General features: G+C 40.0%; 1 protein-coding gene across 2 annotated transcripts in view; it reads right to left on the bottom strand.

The window, feature by feature from the left end:
- ehmt1b (euchromatic histone-lysine N-methyltransferase 1b) overlaps window positions 1–20,431 on the bottom strand; it is a 117,677-nt gene that overhangs the window by 37,417 nt on the left and 59,829 nt on the right. For both annotated transcript variants that reach the window (XM_063211052.1, XM_063211053.1), the window contains exons 9-16: window positions 19,163–19,303; window positions 16,650–16,801; window positions 12,237–12,380; window positions 9,566–9,798; window positions 8,069–8,227; window positions 2,680–2,762; window positions 2,090–2,196; window positions 1,263–1,385 (exon numbers count right to left, since the gene is read on the bottom strand). In XM_063211052.1, coding sequence (XP_063067122.1) covers window positions 1,263–1,385; window positions 2,090–2,196; window positions 2,680–2,762; window positions 8,069–8,227; window positions 9,566–9,798; window positions 12,237–12,380; window positions 16,650–16,801; window positions 19,163–19,303 — 1,142 coding nt within the window. The remainder of the gene's footprint in view (window positions 1–1,262; window positions 1,386–2,089; window positions 2,197–2,679; window positions 2,763–8,068; window positions 8,228–9,565; window positions 9,799–12,236; window positions 12,381–16,649; window positions 16,802–19,162; window positions 19,304–20,431) is intronic.

Here is a 20,431-nt window from a genome sequence, read left to right as displayed (position 1 = left end):
TGACATTAAATCAGGGGACACTGAAAAATTATGGAAAAAATTAGGTAACTACTAAATTACTCCTAGAACAACATACAAATGTGAAAATAATGTGATTCCCCTATAATTAAAAAATAAAAGACACCTTGAAAGATAACTTTTACTGTGAGGGACAGGCCAAAATCCCCATCTTGTCCACAAAAAAGCAATTTAAAATGAGAAAATAACAATAAATTACCTTATTTCTAAGATCAGGTAGGTGATATGTTAATGTTATGCATGTATGCATGCAATTATTATTGTAATGATTTTATGGCCATGGGACATGTGTATTTGGGAATATGTACCGGCAGGATGACCCAAAACACCTCAGACTCAAACCTGAAACCTTTAACTGTAGCATTTAATAACCTGTGAAGATTTATTCTAAGATGTCCGTTTATGACCCATCACAGTGTATTGTATGACTCCTTGAACTTACTATCACCAAAAGCCAGAGGACAGTTTCATTGGTATCAGTTTGTAACGGACTGCCTCTGTCTCCTCTGGAGTGAGAGCGCAGCGTTACCGTTTTACGCACTACATCTCCCATGTCACCTTGCAGTCACCAATTATCCTCGTAGCCTATAAAGAGGCCAAGGTCAAAATCAATGGCGGCTGAGAGTTTGTGAGAAGACAACTGCAGAGCGAGAGAGAGAACAACGCGGAGTGTGAACCTGGAAGATTGCCTTTGAAGTACCGTTGATATTCGTAACGGCAAAAAGGAAGCCTCGTCTGTTCTAAGACTGTGACCAGGACGCATCGACAGAGTCTGTTCTAAGACTGTGACCAGGAGGTCTCATCCAGCTGACAACCTTTGCTATCTGTACTTCCGAAACATGACTTCTGTGATGTTTTATGAAGCATTTTATAAACTATTTTTTCATTCACATTTTTTTTATTCTTTCATTCACAAAATAGCAAATAAAAAAATACAGAAGCCATATTTTGCCTTGAAACTTGTTAGGGAATGGGCGTGAACACCCCTAGCCACTTAGTGAGCTGCAAACTTTCGAGAAAAAAATGTTTAGGGTGGTTTTTAAGAACTTATTTGGACATGCCCATATACGGCCAGTGAAAGCAAATTGAGACAAAATTCAAATGAGACCGCTGCAAACGTGGGGGGAACAACGGTGAGGGGGACTGCAGACATTGCAGACAACTCAGAAAAGGGGCTTGAGTTCAAAACAGCCTGATTCAGTTTTATATGTATGTTTATGTTGTGCTAGAGAGATGGTCGGTACCTTGTGTGAGACACTAGCTCCTGCCCTCAGGAGGTATCGCACCGTCTCCAGATGATTACCCTCACAGGCCTCCATCAGCGGCGTCCGTTGGTCATCGTCACACATGTCAAGGTTGGCCCCCGACTGACACACACGCAAACGCACACGCACACGCACACACACACCATTATTAGAATTAGAAGTTCTTTATTGTAACAAATGCCCCCTTTACCACATCATAAGCCTGCCAAACACCCTCATTAGTACAAATATAAAATACAAAAATAAAATAATGCACTAATGAACCTCAATTGCAAATGAGCCCCCGTTGAGAAACACCACTATACAAAGTACAGTTAGATGCAAGCAATATAGGTTTGATAGGAGCACTAGGCGACAGCATCCTTGCGCAACACAACCTTGCAATACCTGTCCTCTAAGATTACACCTGGCAGCACCACACTTAAACATTGTGTAGGATTCCCAACATCTTCACTATTTAAATGCAGTCTCTTCTGAAGTTGAAAAGTGTCTGAACATTAACAATTAATGAAACAAGGCGATGTCCTAGGCTGATTTGACCAAGAACTATATTCTTGAACTGGTATAACAAACAGTGTCTGAGTGTCAAGACTTGCCTGAAGAAAGTAAAGTTCTGTTTTTTGCACATCATTGCACAGCCGTTGCCTGACTGCAGATTTGCAACGTTCGTTGTTATTTATGCCAGTTCGATAATATAGTTCTTGGTCAAATCAGCCTCTGAAATAGCCTTCAGCATACGATACTGCTGAGAAATGCAATCCCAGGTCTGTAGGCATCACATCAAGGAGGCGTGCCATTGGTCTGACCTGTACTAGCACGTGGCAAACTTCCTGGTGTCCGGCCTCTGCTGCGACGTGGAGGGGCATCCGCTTGGTCTGGCTCTCCATCTTAAAATTGGGGTCGATGCCGTCCACTGTCAACCAGATCATTAAAAAAAAAAAAAAAAAAAAAAAAAAAATCAGATTCACGTTTGTCAAATGTAGTAAAACACACTATTTACTAAAGAATTAACTAATATTTACAAGTAGGAACAAAGTATTGCATGTTATGCAGTTAAAATGTCCATTTCTGAAAATTCAAAATGGCGGACATGGAGAAGATCCACCTTTTCATGTATGAAAAACGTAATTTTCCCTGGCATAGTAAATACTTGAAATTTTATGATGGTGGTAATTATTTGTGAAAAACATAACATTTGTGAATGGGCAGCATGAATTCTGAAAATAAACTACTAAAAATATTACACAGTGCACCTTAAAACATTATTTTTTGGCTAAGCCGCTAATGGGTCTCACTAAGCTTATTACAGCAGTTTCTATTAGACTGAAAGAACTTGTGGGACTTATCGTTCATGATGGTGTAATGAAAAAGATGAGCTCAGCAGACAAAAACTCACCTAACATGAGTAACACTTTCTGCAGCTCCCCCTGTTTGGCCGAGACATACAGCTGCTTTGGATGAAACCGAAGTTTCTTAGGCCTGTAAAACAAATAAACACATTACAATAAAGCCATATCCCCCTACAAACTATGATTCAAGCAAAAGGGAGTTTTTCCTCCCCCCCTGATGCCAGCAAGGGTCGCATCTGAGCGCCCAATCTCTGTGTGACTATCTATGACTTATGCTAGGCCCAGCCACTATGGACCTTACACATCTAAGAATCCTGGTCCTAACCTACGTTGACCTTATGACTCTACAATCTCTATCTATCTCTTCTTCCTCTGCCTTCCTGCTATTTCTGCCTCTCCTCTATACCTCTCCTTTTAAATCCATCTCTAACAATTATGTTTTTTCCCATTTGTTAAGCACATTGAGTTACATTGAGTTATGATACAGTGCTATAGAAATACAATTATTATTATTATTATTATTATTATTATTATTATTATTATTATTATTATTATCCTGAAACCTTGGAGACCCTACAAGGTGCCCGCGTGCGAAATTGCTCACTGCTCCCACCTACTCTCTCATTGACTTTGTTTATTTAGGCATTCTCCACAATTATTATCAAATTGTACCAAACACTAGGTCAGTGGTTCCCAAACTGGGGGTTGGGACCCCTCGGAGATTGCAGCAGTGTTAATTTCGTCAACCAGGACCAAGGCCTGCCCGAGGCATAAGCAAACTATGCGATGGCTTAGGGCCCCCACACCACCAGGGGCCCGCGTAAGCAGGAAGAAATGAACTCTCCACAATGTTCTCTAGTCATATAGATTATTTCTTTCTTATGTACCACTTACTGCCACAATGGAACAGGAGCCATTATAGTGTATCGGGGGACACCTATCTATCAGAACAACGTCATTTTTCATCTACCACTTTTAGTTGTAAAAACCTTACAAGAAACGCAAACTATAACAAAGAGTAATGTTTTTGAAACAATACTAAGATATTCCTTTGTGATAAATGGCTTTCTGTTTGAGAGATTCTGCTCCAAAAAGTACAATGCATGATGGGTACATGATCTACAGGCAGCCTACATATGTCCTTAGCTCCTACCCCTCACTCGTGCAAGTAAATTAAGATAATGAGGCATCTGATGCTGAGTAGGTTGTGGAGTAGCTGAAATTCTAATTCACAACATCCCTCGCAACAATGCAACAACACAGAGTAGGCCTAATAGCTAGGGTAAGATATTGTCTTGTTCATATAATATCACATAAAGTTTTACCCTGAATTACCCTGAATAAATGAATGCTTATCACACGTCTAAATTCATTTTAAGTTTCAGTCCGGAAAACTTGGATGCAGAAAACGAACAGCAATTTGACAAGACAGTGGCAGGGTTGATATTGCCGTCAACAAAGCATTTTGGATAATCTGCGCATTGCACAGGCTACCTCTACTGGACTGGTTACCCGCGTGCTCCATCTACCAATAATCTCTGCGAGTGTAGGCCTATGGAATGTTGTGTCGCGTGCCCAGGAGGAGGCTACTGTAACATGGGGTGTGCAACGAAAGGAAAGGGGTCTCTATGCCGAATAGCTATCTGTGGTCTTTTAATTAAGTGTTCATGAAAATTATATTGTTAAGGAGTTTAAAATGCGGAGATTTGAAACTTGTTCCAGTCGAGGGCAACGCTAAAAGACCCAAGGAAGTCGACAGCCCAAACGCAACTAATATGAAGCAGCGTCTAATGCGAGAGAGAGAGAGAGAGAGAGAGAAAGGGGCCTGCACCTGAAACTGTGTGTGCGCGCGTGCGCACGTGCGCGTGCGTGCGTGCGTGTGTTTGTGTCTAATGCTCTTTTGCTCCATGGTGTCGAAATACCTTTTACAGGGCTGATTTGGGTTTTGGTGGAAAATTAGCTAGTAACAACGTGAATGTTTGCTGCAATATGCAATCTAAGTAATAATTTGTGAAATAACAATAGCCCTACTAGGTTATTTATTTTACACCACAATGTTGACTGAAATGACTAAAATTACTAAAATTTGACTAAGACTACAATTGATTTTCGTAATTTAGACTAAGACTATTGGGAAGGCAATGACTAAATTATGACTAAAATTTGACCAAGACCAAAATTGATTTCCATCATTGAGACTAAGACTACATTTTCAAAAGTTGACGAAATTAACACTGGGTCGCAGGGGTCCTGTATGGGGAATGCAAAAAGAAGGGAATATTTATATACAACCTATACAATTACAAATACTTGTATATGTCTATGATGGCAACGCAACATTAGTGAACAAAAAAATGTTTTGCATTTGGAACATGATGTGGGAGGTGGGCTGCTAAAATATCTGTAGATCCAAAAGGAGACAAAAAGTTTGAGAACCACTGCGTTAAGTGAACGTTAAGTTCAGTAAATTAGTATATTAGTACATCCAACATAGAGTAGCTTATGACAAACATCTGTATGCATCTGCATGCTTTTTCATATAAGCCTACAGAACATTCCCATTGCCCATGACACACTCACTGAACACACATTTGCATACATTCAAGTACATTCAGTTAAAAAAGGCGAAGTGTGTCAATCGAATAAGGATAAGGATTGGAAACGGATAAGTGGATAAGGTGCAGAGTGATGCTACAGTGTTGTTGAGGATATAATAATAATAATAATAATAATAATAATAATAATAATAATAATGCATTTTATTTAAAAGCACCTTTCAAAAAACTCAAGGACACTGTACAGAGAGAGGCAAAATAAAACAAGACAGATAAACAGATTGTAAACAAAAAATAAATATATACAAAATAGATAAAAATAAAATAAAACAAAATAGAGTTAAAGAATCATAAAGAATAGGCTAACTGAAATAGGTGAGTTTTAAGTCTGGATTTGAACAGGGGTAAAGACTCAATATTGCGGATGTCAGGGGGAAGCGCATTCCACAGCTGAGGAGCAGAGCAACTGAAAGCTCTGTTCCCCATGGTGCTGAGACGGGCAGAAGGGACAGAGAGGAGAATGGAGGAAGAGGAACGGAGGGGGCGGGAGGGAATAGCAATGTGAATAAGATTAGATAAATAAGGACGGGCAAGATTGTGGATAGCCTTGAAGGTGTGAAGAAGTATTTTAAAGTGAATTCTAAATTTGATAGGGAGCCAGTGGAGATGTTGGAGTGCAGGGGTAATAAGGTGACAGGAAGGGGTTTTAGTTATGATGCGGGCAGCTGAGTTCTGGACCAGTTGGAGCTTGTGGAGAGATTTTTGAGGGAGACCAAAGAGGAGAGAATTACAGTAATCAATGCGAGACGTGACAAGACTGTGTACAAGGATGGAGGTAGAATGGGAGGTGAGAGAGGGGCGGAGACGGTTAATGTTGTGTAGGTGGAAATAAGCAGACCGTGTGATGTTGTTAATGTGGGAGAGGAAGGATAGAGAGCCATCAAGCATGACACCCAAACTCTTAACTTGAGGGGAGGGGGAGACAGGAGAGATATCAATTGAGAAGGAGAAACTATTTGCTTTGGATAAGGTGGATTTGGTGCCTATAAGTAGGACTTCAGTTTTGTTAGAATTCAGTTTAAAAAAATTCGAGGTGATGATGCATTAACCCTATTCAGACTGGGCTTTTTTGGCATTCCTGGGCCTGGGGGGGGGGGCTCTTTTGACCCCCCCCTCATAACTCATGAACGGAATACAGTATCACTACGAAACTTGGGGGAGATGATCTACATATGATCATCTATGAATGACATCATTTTTGTGTATTTATCTGGTATTATGACGTCATTATGACATCATTATGTTATTATGCCCAAAATATCGCCATAATGGATTTTCCAACAAATTTAGGTAATGCTCTTAAATTTTAATGATTTTATGCTTCAAACCACTTAAATGCTCACAAAGTTGGCTGATGCTAATGGAAATAACAAAAAAATATGAAAAAATATGGCGTCATAGATATGGTAAAGTGATTTTTGGACAGACATACCTTTCAGAAAACCGTTGCCATGGCAACGGCAAAAACGATAAAACTAATCTTTCGGTACTTAACTGTAGCCAACTAAATGTTAGGAAAAGTCACAAAGTTTCATAGTCATAGCTTAAGTCGTTAAGGAATTATACAACATCAAAGTTAGTGCGGGCACTTTTAGGCCCCCCCCAGTCTGGATAGGGTTAAGAGGTGGGACACTGTGCATGAAATGGTCAAAAAAGGTACTGCAACTATGCTGCTCATTGAAACTTGGGTGCCTATTGCCAAATTTGATCTTTACATGAAAGTTTACTAAGTAATAAACAAATATTTTCTAGTATGGTCCAAGTACAGTCATATTTGCAGCTAAAAATGGCTATTTTTGGAAATTCAAAATGGCGGACAATGGAGAAGATCCCCCTTTTCATGTATGAAAAGTGCAATTTTTCCAGTCATAATGAATACTTAGAATTTGAACACTAGCAGGTAATTGGAGTCCTTCTGGGTCTTCACCTTTTTTGTTGGTGCTCATCAGAGTAGGGGCTCTCAAACTTGGTCCAGGAAGACAGATGCTGAGGCACTCAAGGTTGCAATTTTTTTTACTGTTTTATTTGGCTACAATGCAACCTTGAGTGCCTCAGCACTTTCTTCCTGGACCAAATTAGAATTTGATGCTGGTGGTAAGTATTCATGAAAAAGGTAACATTAGTGAATGGGCAGCATGAATTCTGGAAATAATCAACTAAAAATCTCACACAGTGTCCCTTTAAGGTTAATTTAAAGCCAAAATAAGGTACAGGATGCAGGTAGGAGTATTATATATGCTTAACCACGGAATGCTTTCTGCAAAAAGAAAAGTCAAATCTGATGATGCACATAAACTGTAGAGTAAACTTTCTACCAAAGACAACTGATGGCAGAAAATTTGCTTGACGTCACAGGCGATTTTCAAGATGCAATCCCTACTGACATTTGAACACATGGTCAACTTTTTTTTCAAAAATCTGCGTTCGGTAGGTTCCCAACCAAAACCAAAAAGTTGAAATGATCATCAACAACAAAAAAGTCCTTCTTTTACTACCAGACTAGGCCCCAGGTCTTCCCCAACCAAGGCGGTGTTTCCCAAAAACATTTAAGTAGTACTGAAGTATGAGATGCCCCCTAGGCAATGTACCACGTCAGTAAAAGTTTATACATACAATACATTCATAAGCCTACATACAATACATTTGTTGCACATGCAAATAAAATGCTTGCGCACCACTTTTAGTGATGATGCAAGGCATATTTCTGATATATTGCCAAGGGGGCTCCTCATATGCAAGTACTAGGCTTAATCACTATATACGTTTTTGGGAAACATAGCCCAGTGTAGCAATTTTCATGCCCAGTAGGTCATCAACTTACTTTTCTGTGTCCAGCGCCAACAGGATGCTCTCCAGGGACTCTTTAGGGGGTCCGGGGGTGGGCGTCACAGCTGATGTGGGTACTCCTGGTTTCTGAGTCATCAAGGCCTGAGACGCAGCCGCTGCTGCCTCATCGAGCAGAGGAAGGGTGCTGTCCGCCCTAGCGAACCAGGATTTAAGATCACAAATGCAAACGTTACAAACCATTGACATTACATGGACAATTGGCAAAGAGACCTGATTAGATTAGATTCTCTATTGTGCTGTAGCAGGGATATTCGTTTTCACACCAGACAAGTCAATTTCATCAGGTTCACCATTTGATCTTTTGTGACTCGCAGCTCATATAAAAGTACATGTACAGTATATCACGAAAGTGAATACACCCCTCACAGTTTTTGCAGATTTTTGAAAATATCTTTTCATAGGAAAGCATTACAGAACCATGTTGTGTGATCTGAAGAGACCAAGATAAACAAATATACTTTAGATCAGGGGTGCTCAACTGGTGGACCCAGGTCCGGATGCGGACCCAAACGCAATGTCAATGTCATCACCAAGACAAAATCCATCTGTATTTAATATGTATAAATTATACATGAGATTTCGCTGCCATGCGATCTATAGGTGTATTTCTGCGAAGCCAGTCTTATGACAAATAAAAGTATCATCACTATGACAACTCAGTGAGTGAGCAAGAGGCCAGTGCGGCCAGCGAGTGAGGCTATTTTCTGCATCGGTCCGTAGCGACTTTTTTGGACCCTGGAAACATACGAAATTTGGCGAGTGGACCTTTTCAGTTTCTAGTTGAGCACCCCTGCTTTAGATGGTGTCAAACATGTGTGGTGGTAAACAAGTGAGTTTTACAAAAAAAGTGTATCCTATCAAAAGCCAAGCATGGTAGTGGGACTGACACAGCCCCTTCTCTACCGGATTTTCATCTGGGGTGTACTCACTTTTGTGAGTACATGTTCAAACATTAATGGCTGTATTTTGTTTTTTTCTGAGTGAACAAGAAATTTAAGCGGTTAAATATGTTGTTAAAAGGTCACTAATCATTGTGTCAAAGTGAAATTTCTGTAATGCTTTCCTATGAAAAGATATACTCACAAATCTGCAAAAACTGTGAGGGGTGTACTCACTTTCGTGATATACTGTATACATAGACACAGCTCACATATACACAATACACATAATCATTCACATACATATACTCATACTTAAACCAACCCCTCCCATTTATCCAGTACTGCCACCAAACATGCATTAGTCCACCTACAATACACAGCTTCACACGTTCTCCAATCCCACAGCACCTCCACGCTCTCCACCCGGTAACTACAATATCCAACCTAATACCAAGGCTTTGAAAACATTTTTCTCCGGTTCACTGTTGTCCAAGTAAATGCACTTTGCCTTTGTAGAGCAGTATTGCTTAGATCTTAATCCTGTTTCACTCATCTCCTTTCCTGTTGAGCTTGTGATTTTTCAAGCGTACCCATCAGTGGTGGTATCTGCCCTCCCCTCGGAGATGCCTGTGGTGGTGACGGGAGCCTGTTGGGCGTGGGGCACTGTGGAGGTGGTGTCGGCCTTAGCGATGGTCACCTCCTTGGCTTTGCTGGCCTCCTCTCCACAGTGCGGACAGAAGCTCTGCCCCTTCAGCATGGACGCGCAGCGCCGATGGAAGCGATGGGAGATGCTGCTGTCCGGTTGGCACTCCATGAAGGTACCCTGTGGATGGATGGATGCATAGTTTTTTTAATTAACCTTTCTGTAACCAAGAAAGTCCCATTGAGTTACAGTAAATCTTTTGCCAGGGAGACCTGGCCAAGAGGGTGGCTTGAAAAGTTATGTTGCAATACAAAAAAAGAAGAGACAAATCACAGCTACATCATGACATCTAAACAGAATTAAACACAATAGGGCAGTTTGTATGTCATCGAACTGCTTGGTCCATAAGATATTCAAGAATAGAATCGCTTTATGACTGTAGAATACCTTCTTACCTCACAGCATTTGGGCAGTCCTCTTTTTCTTTTAAAGCCACGTCACTATGGAATGCTTTATCAGGTGACCTAAAGAGCTGTGTCTCCTTCAGGAGCTTTAAGTCACAGCTCAAATACTCTTTAAAAACAGTCAAAACTGTGACCACTAATATGGTGATGACAATGTCTTTATGGCCAATGTGGTTATATAAGTGGTATATTCTTGTGTTTTTGATGGCTTTACTTTATTATTTTATTTTATTTTACTTTTTAATTCTATTTTAATGTTTAATGTTCTGTCAGGGACTACAGATGCAAACTAGCCTAAGGCTAACTCTGGTACAATGCATGAAATGGCAACATATATGTTTTAATTGTACGTGGTACCAATAAACCAAATGAGACTGAGTATGCACAGATAACTATGAAAGGAGACAGCAAACAAGGCATGACATTAAAAACCGTTACACTGGTCAGTTAATGATGATTTTAAAAGGTCTTTAAAATAATTTATGGATGGAAGATCTTCAAGATTTAGAGTGGGTTGAAGTTCATTCCAAGCTTTTGGTGCATATGATGAGAAGGCTGTTTTTCCAAGTCCAGTTCTTGTAAATGTAGTATCATATTAAAGTATTTTTTCTGATGACCTAGTCCTGTAAGTGATATCTTGAAAGGAAAGTAAGTTAAAAATGTATAAAGGTAGTTTACCCCTAAGGGCTTTAGCAATAAAGGTCAGTCAATTATTTTTTCTTCGTATGGAAATACAAGACCATTGTACACTTTCACAAAGACTGCAATGGTGAGTCCTGGCTGATGCACCTGTGATGAAACGTAAGGCTCAGTGGTACAACACATCCAGTTCTTTTTAAGTAAGAATAAACTAACCTTGCAAGATAAGGAAAGCACTTCCTCATTCTAAAGAAAAAACCCAACTGGATGAATCGATTGGATGGATGGATGAGAAAGTGAGTGAGTGTGTGAATGAGTGAGGCAGTGAGTGATTGAGTGAGTGACTTTACGAATCTACAAGGGGTAATTGAATGGGACCTGGTCATCCACACAACACATAATAACAGCAAGGCAAGACAAACACATAATAAAGAATAAATAAAAGCTAAAGATAAAAATAAAATATAAGATAAAAGTAAATAAAAGATGAAAATAAAATAAGAAGCGGTACATTATAAAAGTACACAAGGAATCGCATTAAAGATACATTTGCTTAGGGCTTGGTCGTGAACTTAGAAGGACCAACAGTTTGATATTCTGAAGTGTATTTGTATGTTGCAATTTTTTTAAAATTGGGACACTTTCATGGAGTGGGGAGACATGAAAAGGATTGACTGTTTCTATCATCGCACTGGGGAGCAGAGTATGGCAATACAAAACAAAAACAGATAGGCATTATACTTCTCTACAATACTACAAACATATTAAAAAGCACAAACTGTATACCAAAGAACAGCGGAAATGTGGCACAGACTGCCTAGGGTGACACTGCCAGGCAGGGAGCCGGTTCCAAATATGGCTCAAGGTCATATTCTCCAACATACTAATCATTTCTCAGCTATCTTCTTCACCTTCCAACCAATTATGGTGGTGGTGGTTCTACTGTAAGGTTCTAAACAGTCACTGGCTCTGACTCTGCTATAGAATCTTGGGTCCCCAAACCCCAACATAACATCACACACTGCTTTGTGGGGAAAGAATAACTGACACGTTTTCATATTATATTATGTTTTGTCAAATACAATGGATACCAGTTCAAATGTGTACTGTATTACTAACAAGAAAGTGGTGAAATTTGTCATCACTTAACCTGCACCAACATTAAAAAATCTCAAGAGCCTGAATGCAGGATACATGTCGGTCCAGGAGCCAAAGGTCAAACAGCGTATACGCTGCATTAGGCTTAAACAGGTTAATGCAGTGGTTCTCAACCCTTCTTGAAGAAACGCCCCCTTGTCCTCATCACAAGCCTCCCAACGCCCCTTTGACATCATCATTAGACTGACAACGTCCCCCTTAGTAGTAAAAAAGTAAATGGACTAAAGCCCCCCAATGTCAACTAAGCACCGCCCCCTCTCAGCTGTAGCCTTCTCAACACCCCCTGGGGCGGGCTGTACCGCCTCTGTTGAGAAACACTAGGTTAATGGCAAAATAACAAACAACAGAGCGACTCACCGCCCTACAGAAGAAGCCACAACCAGGGCAGCAGTGGTGTTTCACCATGCCATTCCGATGGTCCTCACACAGCACCAGGAGCTGCACAGTGTTGGACGACCGCATCATCTCGTGCTTCAGGACGGCGCTATGACATCGGGTCAGCTAATGACAGAGACAAAAATAATAATATGTATTGTTTAGAGTGCAATATCACCATACCTCATGGTCTCAAAACACTTAAAATAAAATAAAACAATGATAAAATAATTATAAAAATAATGAAATAAATAATATGAGGAAAATAAAACTGATGGAGAAATTAATAAAAAGTAAGGCTAAATTAAGTGAAATAAAATAGTATAGCAATTTTTTGTAGACCATCATCTCATGCTTCAGGACGGCACCGGGATGATGTGACACTGTGTCAGCTAATGACAATGACAATGTTTTGCAGGCTACTTTAAACACAACGACAGTTAATGAAAGTGCTCTAAAATCAGAAAAATTGAAATAAATAATACTAATACATGAATAGGTCTACTGAGCTTAACTAGCTAAACCTGATTCACTCAATAAATTACAGGACAACCATGGGCTCACAACAAAGTGCTAGGGCACTGCACTGCAACACTGGCAACCCAGGTTCAATTCCGGCCCGGGTCCTTTGTCGACCCTTCCACGTCTCTCTCTCCCCACTTGTTTCCTGTCTGTCTCGACTGTCTTATCACAAAAAAATTAAATAAAGCGCAGTGCAGATGTTGCAGTGCAGGGGTAATATGGTGACAGGAAGGGGTTTTGGAAATGATTTGAGCAGCTGAGTTCTGGACCAGCTTGTGGAGGGATTTTTGAGAGAGACCAAAGTAAGAGGAGAGAGTTAAAGTAGTCAATGCGGGAGGTGACAAGGTCTATGTACAAGGATGGAGGTAGAGTGGAGGGTGAGAGAGGGATGGAGAAGGTTTATACTGTGAAGATGGAAGTAAGCAGACCATGTGATGTTATTAATATGGGAGAATATATATTATAACATATATAACAATACAATTGTCACACTAGGACACTACTGAAATTGCAAAACATTCCTCTTTTTCATACATGTTCTCTTTATGTCTCTTGTTTGTCTAATCTTACACTTTAAATGTCTGTATGTGTATTGCTATGGAGTTGGTGTTGCTATGGTGATGGCACAACTTGGCTGCCTTTACCGGAGTTTCCAAATTTTTATGAACTTCAAAGCTTTTTAGGTTTTTGATTTAGGTTACTTTTGTGTACCTAGCACTGTACATTTTGTGTTAGCATCGTCAAGTGGGTCTTTTAATTGACTTTTCCGCTGTTTTGTAGGCGTTTTTGTTACTTTTTCGCGGTTGTATTTTTTTCCACCTAGCATTTGAATAATGCTGCGCTGTAACGCTCTTAGCTGTCCATGATCATCCTAGCTTTTCGCCGCATAGTGTCCTGCAGCGCTAATAAGGCAGTGGGCCTACTGTAGAGATGGCAGAGAGAAGACAACTGTCTACGGAGTTGGTCTACAGGACAAACGGACAGCGCGACCTCAAGTTGAAGCTGGGTCGGCATAAGAGATCTCTCCCTTGCAGCATTGATAGTTCAACATCTCTCAGATAAGTGAATTACACTGCACAAGCAGGCTAGGTCTTGATGTTATGCAATTAGGCTATGTTAGGAACAGTTCCAGAGTTATCTTTTTCTAAGAATATTACTGTGTTTGTGTGTGTGTGTGCACGTGTGCACATGTGTGTGTGTGCATGAATGTGCACTGTCACATGAGCCCCAGACAATTGGCGCCGTACGGCAGCCTCCACAGCTTGTGTACATGTGAGAATGCGTTTGTATTTGTATGTGTATTTTGAAAGCGCTTTGAGCCAAATTCTTAGCTGTGATATTGTGCTATATAAATGCATATTGTATTGTATGGGTACTCTTGGTGTACTGTATGTGTACTGTCTATGTCTATACTGTCTATGTATATACCTAAAGTATGTCTATGACTGCAAAGGGAAAGTAAGAAACGTAATTTTAATTATTTGCATGGCCAGTGCATGTAAAGAAATTGACAAAGTCAACTTGACTTGATAACTAATGTACAAACCCCAACTCCGATGAAGTTGGGACGTTTGGTAAACAGTGAATAAAATCAAAATGCTATCATTTTCAAAACATTCAATCTATTCATTAGATGGAGAATAGTGAAAAGACAACATATTAAGTGTTAAAACCGAGAAAAAATATTGTTTTGGGGGACATATGTACTCATTTCTAATTTGATAAATCCAACACGTCTCAAAAGAGTTGGGACGGGGATCAGTGAAATTTAGTAAACATCCAAATAAGATAAAACAACAAAGAAGAACATTTCAAAATGAATTGTACTGACGGACAATATAGGTGTCCAGGTATAAGATCATCACAGAGAGGCTGAGTCACTCAGAATTAAAGATGCAAAGGGAATAATTACCATAGTTATTACATACATTTTTGAATTCCCTTTGATTTACCACGATTGAGTGTATATAAGACATATTTTTGTTAATAAAATCATTGTATAGGTTCATGACATCATGAAAAATATATTGGCTGTAGTCTCACTCTAATTCCTGGAGTGCTAGAGCTATTGAAAATTGACCATATTAAGAATGCTTAATGCATGAAAATGACACAGGGGTTTAACATTTTCCTAAGCACCTGAGCTCACTTGAAATAGACCCAGAAGACATGGGAAACTGTCCTTTGCTTACAGAACTCAGCAGAAGTTGTAGAAGTCCATTCTTTTTGACAATAATAGAGCATTGCACATCCTGTGCTACAGTGAAAATGGACCATCCAACTTGTGTTAGTGCTAGCTTCAAAAGTCAGCCTCCATGATGGCATGCGGATGCAGTAGTGCATTGGTTAAGATGTTCTCACTCATCTGTAGAGTTAAATACAGTGCTGAATGGTATACATGGGTTTTAAACAGCATGAAAAGCCACTCATGCATTATATTTTGAAGGGAGATCTTCGATTAATGCCACATAGTAAGGTCAAATTGCATTCTCTACTATGTTTTAACAGTTTGGCTCCATCATAAGGACCAGCATGTGATGAAATGGTGGGTTTTTGGTCAAGACCTGTCACACTGTAAGCACTACAGAAAGGAAAACATTGCAAAACATGACAAGGAATACACCCACCATTTAAGCTGGTGAAATCATGTCCAAGATAGGAATTAAAACTGTTTTTTATATAAAATCATCTCATCGGTTAATGTATTTAACTGTTAAGTGTTGTCTTTTGTTTTGTTTTTAGTCTTCCTCGACATTTGCTGCCATTTATTGTCCCCGTCCCAACTCTTTTGAGACGTGTTGGATTTCTCAAACTAGAAATGAGTACATATGTCCCCCAAAACAATATTTTTTCTCGGTTTTAACACTTAATATGTTGTCTTTTCACTATTCTCCATCTAATGAATAGATTGAGTGTTTTGAAAATGATAGCATTTTGATTTTATTCACTGTTTACCAAACGTCCCAACTTCATCGGAGTTGGGGTTAGTACACCAAAAAAATAACTAAACAATATTTCCATTAGAACTGCATTATAATAATCTATTGAATCTCTGAACATCAGAACTATTACCGTTATCTTATATATCCCAGTGGGGCACTGACTCACAGAACTAGACAATGTTGTGAAAGGTGCTGTGATGCCTAGAGAAAAATAGAGTGGCACAACCCACATAATTGGCAGGAATCTACCGGTATATGGGGGGCCTTGCCATGGTAGAGTAAAGTTTGGGAACCCCTGGTCTAGTCGCCGGAGTTCAGCCGCTGGTCGCTTTTACAGGTCGTCACCATTCAAAGTCTACTTATTCTGCCGATTGTATAGTTTTAGTCGCTTCTGGTATTAACATACGGTATGGCTATTCACCAGAAGTGTCAAACTCAAATTCTCAAATTCACACGCCAAATCTCACGAACACTCATTCTCACCATACGTAGGCCACATGGTAGTCCAAAATGTGCCTGTCAGTTGCATGAATGTGAGATGTTACAGAGGCCCAATTATATTTCTGTGACACACCAAATTTGAAATTCAAGTCATGCTATAGACTTTTAATGGTGTATGTGGGGCATCTGTGATACACATTTCAAATGTACAAATAATACACATTTCAAACCCTGTGTGCCAAATAAAATGACCCAGCTGGACAGATTTGGCCCCCGGGCCTGAATTTGACATCTCTGCTATGGACAATTAGACAGAGAGGGAAAATTTAGAAGGGGATTACTTCTGCAGCAAGCCAGTAAGGTGAACAGCTAAGGAGAAGAGAATGGTGTAGAAGGGGAGGAGAAATGGCTATCAGCAACCACAACGACAAGAGTGAAGTCATAATCATTGATCTTTCTTAGTTTGGAGTGTCTCTGATGGAAACCTTACATGTCCGTCCACACTTTCCGTGGCCATGCATTTCCTGTCGGCCAGAGTGAGAATCTCGCGGCTCTTGGGCGTCTCCATGCGGCAGCTGCAGAGTGGCAGCTCCATCACTGTACACGTTGTCTCCACCTCGTCAGCACCACTGGCAGCAAAACCTACAGCAATAATAATAATACCAAACTTAAATAATAGTAATACATTTTATATTTACATGTCGTCTCCACCTCGCCAGCACCACTGGCAGCAAAACCTACAATAATGATAATAAATTAACAAACATACCTTCTTTGGGTTGCCCATATTTATGCACACACCTATTTTTGTTTAAATCCACATAAAATTGTTTCTGTAACACCTATGAACATTCTTCCACTGCTTACACTGTTCCACTGTTAACACAATATGTTAACATGAAGTTGCTACTTTAAAAGCTCAATGAGAAATAACCCAATGTAATGATTTTCCAAAAGGGCGCCCAAACTTTCTCATGACACATCGTGTCCACCTCATCAGCACAACTGGCAAAACCTACTATACAGTAATAATCATAATAATAAACTTCAATAATAATAACAAACTAATAAGAATAACATGTCTTCTCCACCTCATCAGCACCACTGGCTATACCTACTGGAACCCACACAAAGTGTGAGGGGGAAAGTCACTGTAAAAGTACTAACACAGCGATGTCCCAATCTTTCAATGAAGTTCAAGTTTACTGTAACCGATTCAAAAGTATGAAAATGCGGGCCGCTGCGGCACAGCGCACTAAGGCACATATGGGCTTGCATGCCCATGACAACCCGGGTTCAAGTCCGGCCTGGGTCATTTGCCAGCCCTACCCCCAACTCTCTTTCTCTCTCTCTCTCTCTCTCTCTCTCTCTCTCTCTCTCTCTCTCTCTCTCTCTCTCTCTCTCTCTCTCTCTCTCTCTCACAATTGACTGTCCTATAATCAATAAAGACTCAAAAGCCGTTTAAAAAAAGAATTAAAATGCTTTTGCCCACATAACTCACAAACAAAATAAAAAACAAATCCCTTGAAAAAACAAATGTGTTGATTAGTTGACTAATCAAACTATCAAAATGCATTTTATCTTGGTGTAGAAAAGCATTTCACAGATTATTGAAATGGCATTTCACCAGAAACCAAATCTGCAATTGAAACTAATGTGCGCCCAACATTGACATGAAGTGCATGCAGACATTGGCCTCGTTTACATGAGACATTTAATTCAGAATTAACTCACAATTCCGAATTAAATGAAAGTGCAATGTAAACGGGACAGAACTAGTTATTTCTCAATTATTCATTTGGATTTTAAAAAAAGATCATGTAAACATGGCCATTAAAAGTAAATAGGCATACAGGTGCACGTAATCTGAGGTAGGCGAAAACTGGTCCTGGTTATATGTTATCTATTTCACAATTGATAACCAACTCCATCTGCACTTATCAAACCCAGTTTTCAACACACCATGGTCTTATTCTTACTCAAGTTACCAGCAGGGGGCAGTGTGGTACAAATGAATAAAGGTGGGGCCTATACTAAGAAGCTGGTTCAGAAGTAAACCAGGTTAAGTTAAGAGGTAAATCACCTAATAGAAGAGCATGTGAAGTCCAGGTTCTTCTATTAGATAATTATTTGCCTCTTAATTTAACCTGGTTTACTCCTGAACCAGCTTCTTAGTATACCCCCCTGGTCTTGCAAGTCAAATCAGCAGAGTACGTACACTGTGTTGACAAAAGGGACCATAAACAGAACAACTCAATGGAAAATAACCAGGGCCTGTTTTAAACTGATGCAGCATATACACTAGCCAACCGGCCAAATGCTGGTGAACATTCAGTTTGAATTGAAATGGAAACTTTATAGCCACTCTCACTAATGGTGAGTGTGAGTGGTTGGTGAAATATAACATCTACTACCCAAATTGGATCTAGGAAATAAAATACTTTAGCCATTTTGCAGCAATAAGATCAAATATTCATGATGGTATGCCGCTGTAAAGAAGGAAGCTTTACTTACCTTCCTTCAATTTAATAATTCCTTCACTATCTTCGTAATTTCTTCACAAATCAGACAATAAGACGATTTACCTGAGTGACATAACTGCCACCTCTGGCCTCAACATTACATTTAGCAGATGCTTTTAACTTAAATAACTTCATATAACTTCAGCCAATTTCTATGCTGTTGTATTGGTCACGCTACCCTTGAAATGTCAGTAGACGGTGATGCTGCATTTTTCGACTCAGCCCTTCCAGAGATCTGAGCTATTCTAATGGGGGCAGATTTTGTTTACATAGGCCTAGTAGTAGTAGCGTGGCAGAAGGTAGTGTGGCAGAAGTTATCCTTTAATGACTTAGATAGATACTGTGCTATCGCATATATTGATTATGGTCGGTCCGTCCGTCCGTCCGTCCATCCACCTACCTGGACACACCTTCTCATTCAAATTTTAATTCAGAATTAAAGGTCCCATGTAACAGAGGCCAATGACCGACATTGACTCACCTTTGCTTTTAGATGCAAGTTGCTCCACTGGCACCTTTTGGTGGATGGAGTTCTCGATCGCCTCTCTGAATTCCTTGTCGAGATCTCCTGAGACGTGGGCCTGCTGTTCGGGGGACTGAGTCTGTGATGGGGGCTCCGCATCTTTTGGAAAAGCAAGGTCAGAGTTTTGGACAGAGTAAGTGGCATGAAGCATTATTGAGTTAAGTAAGAACGTAAGAAAGAAAGACTCTGCAATCATTATGTGCATTCAGGCTTGGCATTTTAAGGCAGATTTACAGTTTGCATCAGTCCGTGCATACTTCACGTGCGCAAATGGTGTGTGCAGTCACGTGACCCAAAATGGCGCCGCGCCCCCTTCGCAAACTCAAAAATAATGGTGTGCCGCGAAGCCGCGCACAGGGCATTTTTTCTAACTCGCCGCACGAACACCAGCAGCGACCAGGAAGTAGGCAGAAAGAGCAAAGATGACTATGTCAGTCCTTGTAAGACCTTGTAAGTCGCTTTGAACAAAGACGTCTGCTAAATACTAATGTAATGTAATGACTACAGTTGCATAGTCGAGAATAGTAGCCTAGATACAGCTACTGGACTACAGAAGGAAACCTGCATAATTTTGAGGAGAATATAATGTCTTGAAGCAATTTTATCTTCTTCCTTAAATTTTGTTAAGTGAAGCAATTGTTTACTTTGTTCAGTAAAGCACGCTGTGTTTCGTGATCTGTTTGTAAACCTTGACGTCAACATACTGCATGATGTGACGTAACGTACGCCTAATTTTTACACATTCAAACATTTAACCCATTGATGCTGGATGTTGCGTTGCGCAAGATTGGCCCTGACGCTTGGAGCTGTATGACACACAGAACATTCAGGCTCATGGGATTTGAGACAATTTTATTAATAATCTTTGTACCCTATGTTAGAGATGAATGAACACATTCCAATGCAAGATGAGGGTCTTAGCGTTTAAATGCAACTTACTGCATGTTTTTATGTGCTTCAGAGGCTGAGATATTTAGGTTGTTATAGGCTGAGGGCAACTTTCCTTAAAAAGGGCTTAGGCATTCAACAGGCTGTTTTGCAGCTACACAAGAAACATCTGATTCGTTTCATGCGGATTCGTTTGATTTTTAGATGCGTCCCAGCATCTCTATAAGAGGGTCTGTCTGTCCGTCCGTCCGTCCGTCTGAAACGCATTCCTTCAATTGGTCTGAAACGCATTCCTTCAATTGTTCCTTCCTGTGGCCACAAGGCGGCAGAGTTGGCATT

The sequence above is a fragment of the Engraulis encrasicolus genome, chromosome 11 (assembly GCF_034702125.1).
Source record: "Engraulis encrasicolus isolate BLACKSEA-1 chromosome 11, IST_EnEncr_1.0, whole genome shotgun sequence".
Lineage (NCBI taxonomy): Eukaryota > Metazoa > Chordata > Actinopteri > Clupeiformes > Engraulidae > Engraulis > Engraulis encrasicolus.
Note: the sequence above shows the minus strand (reverse complement) of the source record. Positions and strands in the feature narration are given on the sequence as shown.